Source organism: Quercus suber, unplaced genomic scaffold, assembly GCF_002906115.3.
Source record: "Quercus suber isolate HL8 unplaced genomic scaffold, Cork oak 2.0 scaffold_27, whole genome shotgun sequence".
NCBI lineage: Eukaryota > Viridiplantae > Streptophyta > Magnoliopsida > Fagales > Fagaceae > Quercus > Quercus suber.
Window position 1 is genome coordinate 1,730,110 of NW_027069492.1, and position 5,484 is coordinate 1,735,593.

The 5,484-nt window shown below is 41.1% G+C and overlaps 1 protein-coding gene across 1 annotated transcript in view; it reads right to left on the bottom strand.

Moving 5' to 3' along the window:
- LOC136065647 (uncharacterized) overlaps nt 1-5,175 on the bottom strand; it is a 7,696-nt gene extending 2,521 nt beyond the window's left edge. The window contains exon 1 of the mRNA XM_065769159.1: nt 5,098-5,175. Coding sequence (XP_065625231.1) covers nt 5,098-5,175 — 78 coding nt within the window. The remainder of the gene's footprint in view (nt 1-5,097) is intronic.
- Nucleotides 5,176-5,484: the final 309 nt, after the last annotated feature.

Genomic DNA, 5,484 nt, shown 5'->3' on the forward strand with positions numbered 1-5,484 from the left:
TGTAGCCTGATAGCCGTCATTTGCCTGTTTACATTTTTGAGCCTGTCCTCTTCCTCGACACAGGCTTTTTGTTCAAACCTTCCTCTGGTTGGTCTTATCAGAATTCTAGATGATGGTTTGTTTTCAGACACGTCTTCTCTGGGCTAATTTCCTTGACCTCTGGGCCAAAATGCTTGGTTTGAGCCCATTCCCTTTCCTTAATACATAATTGGGCCTCTTTGGGCTCAACCTAGGCCCAATCCTCTTTGATTTTTCCTCCCCCCCCCTCCCCCCCCCCCACCCACATTAGTAATTTCATTTGCTTCTCAATAATGCACTTAAAGTTTTGGTTTATAATTTGAAGACTTCATTAGTTATATTGGAATTTTTTGGCCCTAGCCTTTAGACCAATGTCGATGTTAGTAGTTAGGTGTCTCCTAACAAAATTTGTTATATTATAAAATAAAAAGCCTAGATCTCACCATGTTGCACTGGCCTTAGTATGGTCAAAACCCATGGCAAAACTCAACAATAAGGACAACGGATTTTGAACAACGGAATTTGCCCACCTCCATATAGTTACGTTATTATTTTTTTTTTTAATGGGTAATTTTAATCAAAATAACAAACTATCATATTATTAGATTTTTATATTGGTCATTATAAATATTTTATTTTTATAAGATTTTGGACTAATTGTTCCCGAAGTTATGACAGAAATATGGTAAAAGTTAGTTTTAAGGCTGAAAAAATTGAGTATGTTGATAACATAATCAATTTTTTTTCACACTCCATATTTTATATCTTGAGAACTAAAATTATTTGTTCTTATCTACGTTATCTATTATAAATAGAAGAAATTATCTATTTCCATAAAAAATAAAATAAAAATTATTTGTTTCACCAAAAAAATTAATTTCTTACATAAAGCATGACCCACGTAATAGCCTAAAGATTATTTTGCTCTTCAATCATTAGCAATTTTCATTTTGAAATAGATGTCTATCAAAACAAATATTTATCCTATTAAAAAAAAACTAAAAAAAAAAGGGGGGGGGAGGAAAAATCAAAGAGGATTGGGCCTAGGTTGAGCCCAAAGAGGCCCAATTATGTATTAAGGAAAGGGAATGGGCTCAAACCAAGCATTTTGGCCCAGAGGTCAAGGGAATTAGCCCAGAGAAGACGTGTCTAAAAACAAACCATCATCTAGAATTCCGATAAGACCAACCCAAGGAAGGTTTGAACAAAAAGCCTGTGTCAAGGAAGAGGACAGGCTCAAAAATGTAAACAGGCAAATGAAGGCTATCAGGCTACACCTAAGATACTATCTAGTTGAGGAACAATAATTTCCCCAAGTGAAGGTTGGAGGAAGCTTACTTAGAAAGTAAACATCTCCTTCACATTAAATGAACTGCACCAACTTATCATGCCGCATTTATGGTGGAAGCTCGAATTTGTGTGAAAATGCAAGAATGGCAACGGGTCGGGTTCGGGCCGGTTTTTTCCATACCCGAACCCGACCCACGGGCCAAGACCCGTGGCTCGGACCCGGCCCATTTACTAAACGGGTTTTTTTCCTAGGGCCTAGACCCACCCCGCCGGGCCCCGTTAAGGGATTGGGCCCAATTCGTGGCCCAGCCAAAAAAAAAATTTGAAGCCCAATCAATTAAAAAAAAAAAGCTTTCCTGAGAAAAAAGAATCACAGCAGCAGTGTAGCACAAACAACAAATCCAAATGAATCTCAAATCAAATCCACCATACCTATTCAAATTTCCTATTCACAGAAACCAAATACATTTGAAATCAAAATCTAAAACAAGTACATGCAAGGAACATCAAATCTTAACAACGAAATCTAAATACCCAAACCCACAGGTTAAACAAAGAGAATCTAAATCCCCAAACCCACTAATCAAATAAAGAAAAAATGGAAGAAGAACATGAGAGAATGAGAGAGTGAGACCGAGAATCTTTGCGGCGAGAATCTTAGGATTTTGTCTTCATCTTCTTCGGCAAAGAGAGTGAGATGAGATAGTGAGACCGAGAATCTTTGCGGCGAGAATCTTAGGATTTCGTCTTCATCTTCTTCGACAAAGAGAGTGAGACCGAGAGGTTGAGAGCATGAGAGAGGCTGATAGCGTGAGACATGAGCATGAAAGAGGCTGACGGCGAGAGACATAAGAGCATAGTGAGTGAGAATAGGAGAGGAGAGTGAGTTGAAGAGAGAAATGAGAGGTGGCTCTGAAGTCTGAAGAGATTGTGTGTGAGGTGAGGCATTTTAGTGAGGGTTATAACAATATATATATAAAAGGTTATTATAGTAATTATACATATATATATATATATAACCGGGTCGGGCCGGGTGTTTGTAAAAACTTGGACCCGACCCGGACCCGCTTAGGGTTTTTTTTTTTTTTACATATATATATATATATAACCGGGTCGGGCCGGGTGTTTGTAAAAACTTGGACCCGACCCGGACCCGCTTAGGGTTTTTTTTTTTTTTTTTTAAAAAAAAACCCCAAGCCTGACCCTATTTTTAATCAGACCGGGTAAAATTCGGTCCATTATGGCCGAGCCTGGCTGGGTATCCGCAGGTCGGGCAAAAATTGTCATTCCTACTGTTTAGACCCCTAAATTACAAATACGGCTCGATTAATTTTACTCTAACTTAAACTAAGTGCGGAATAGAGTAAATGCGAACAAACAAACAATAAACTACTCTAAGCCATATTCATCATATATCAATCAGTAAAATGAAAGCTAAAAGAGTAGGAAGAAGAATGCAAACACAAAATAACACGTCGATGTGTTATCGAAGAAGAAACCGAAGAACTTGAGGAAAAACCTCTCCGATCTACTAGAGAATGAGTTGGAGTACCCGAATAACAAAAGACCTTCCAAGCCTTGTCTACCCGATGTACTTGAGCCCTCCAAGCTTCTGCTATTAACTGACTTAACGAAGCATTGTCTTCTTTAGCTTTCTAGATCACGCAATTCAGCTTAAATGCATCCACCAAACAAATGGCTTCTTCCAATGCTTCCCAGCAACTCCAAAACCACAATGGATTGTGTAGAAGATTGTAGGTATGACAATCTCTATATAGGTTAGGTATGACCTGTTAATCAAATAGGTTATTAAAACTGGCTCATTTTGTATTGACTTTTACATGACTTATTAATTAAACGAGTTAAATGTGTCGGGTCGAGTTGACCTATTTAATAAACAGGTTGTGTTCGGGTTGAGGATTCCTGACACGTTTACTAAACAGGTCGGATTCGGGTCAACCCATATAACTTAATACTTATGGCTCGACAAGGCACGAACCCGACCCACAAATACAAATTGCCACATTCTGTACAAATAACCAATCTTGGTTAAAAATATAAAGAAATAAAATAATTTTTAAAAATAATTTTATATTATAAAAATATAGAATAATAAAACATATAAAAAAAATTAAAATTAAAATATTAATTCATATTGGTTATATCGAGAATGGCTAAGTTTCTTTCAACTATAAAATATAGTGATTAATGCTAAATATATTATTTATAATAAAAAATTTATATATATGCTTATGTATTTTATATATTTTTTAATTAGTAGGTGTCACAAACTATTTTAATTTTTCAATTCTTTAAATTATAGTTGTAGGGTCTGCTTTTTTGCCCAAGCCCAAAGGATATGGGTCAAAGGCCCAACGAACCTAGAACAATGAATTTGTAGAGAGTGGATCGAAGGTTTAGACGCTGGCCGGCCCTCACGAAACATGAACTACTTTTTCTTTTATTGAAAAATACTTAGAACAATTTACAACTGGGAGATGCTCCTCGGCTCATGGCCGAGGAGGTTTTCCATTCCCTCCACTCCACTCAAAAAACCCCCTTTTACATTTTGCTCACCTTTCTTATATATCCCCCTCTTCCTCCTCTTGTTGGTCATCTATTGGCTTTCCACCTGACCGTCTATCCCATCAAAGGTCATATCTGTGCTCAAGTGGTTCACCCTGATCGATGTTGCCCTGCCAAGGGGTTACATCCTCATTAATGCGGCCAGAAGGGTTAGGTGAGTGTATTCAATGCCGAGGTGACAGTTCGCCCAGGGCTTGCCCCTTCTTCGTACTGAGGTCTTGGACGACCGAGGATAGGGTCATCCTCGGACCCATCATGCGTCCTCGGCGTGGGCCATTTGGGCCTGGGTTGAAGTGGGCCGAGGCCATCCGATTTTCTGGCCCCACAATAGCCCCTCAAATCTTGCATTCTTGCCCACATGCCTATCTTGACGCACCTCGGGCGGCGGGAGAAGGATTTTGACATCCTCGGCCTTATCCCCCCACCCTTCGTCAGTGCTGGGGTCCATTCACCTGCTAAAGACACGTCGCTGACGTTTCGGAGCACGTAACGTGCCCATCATTAAATTCAGTCAGCTCTGTGTTTCCCACGTCTAATGAGGCATTACCCATCCAATGGTGGAGATTCGTCTTGCATTTATGGCGGAAAAACCCGCATGGTTCCTCGAATGGGGTATAAATACCCATACGAACCGCTTCTCCCTGTTCCTCATTTGTAGTCAAGAATATTGTGCGCCCCTCCTGAGTTCAGCCACAACCTCACTAGCACCTCCAGCACAAAAGCCTGTCCGAGGAGCCCTTCCTCTTTCCAGTAAGTCGCTCTGTCTCTCTTTGACCTCTCTTTCTCTTACCCTTTTTTCTGCTTCGCCTGTTCTTCTTAGTTCTTTTAGGCGTCAACTAGGATGGGTAAGTTTAAGAAATACGTAGATACCGCGGAGGCGATGGAGAAATTCATCACCGACCGCAGAATTCTCGGCAATGTAGGCCTGAAATATTGTGAGGACGGGGAGTGGCGTATACACAGCAGGAGGGCGAGGTGGTGATTTCCATAGTCGCCTTCCTTAAAGGGGGATGACGATCCCTATGGACCGGTGATGAGGGATTACCTCATGCACTTCCGGTTGGCCCTCACTCAGTGTGGATAAACGTCTTTAGGATTCTGGGCTGTGTGGACGCCCTGAACGAGAAGATGGGGCTGAGGTTGACCCACCATGATGTGAACTGGTGTTACAACCTTCAGCTTCTTAAGGGCAAGTCGTATTACCTGAAGACGAGAGACGATAGGTTGCGGCTCATTCAGTGCCTCCCCGAGTCCAGCAAGGGTTCTACGAGGATTTCTCATCGTGTTGGGGGAGTGGCACGATGGACTTCACTGCCCAACAATAGAGGGAATACCAGGTGGGGCAGTGGGAGACAGATAGGGTTTCAAGCTCTCTTTTTTTTTTTTTTCCTTTTTACTAACGCGGTGGTGCTTTCCATTTGCAGACCCGCACGCCTTCAGCGTCACTTCCATCTGGTCAACCGGGAAGATTTGCAAAAAGGTGCTGAAGGCGCCGGTGTATATAAACGAGGACGACAACAGGTTAGGGCTGCCCACATAATTTGGGTTATAAACCCTCCCCGAAAAATCAGTTCCCCAGGAATTCGATAT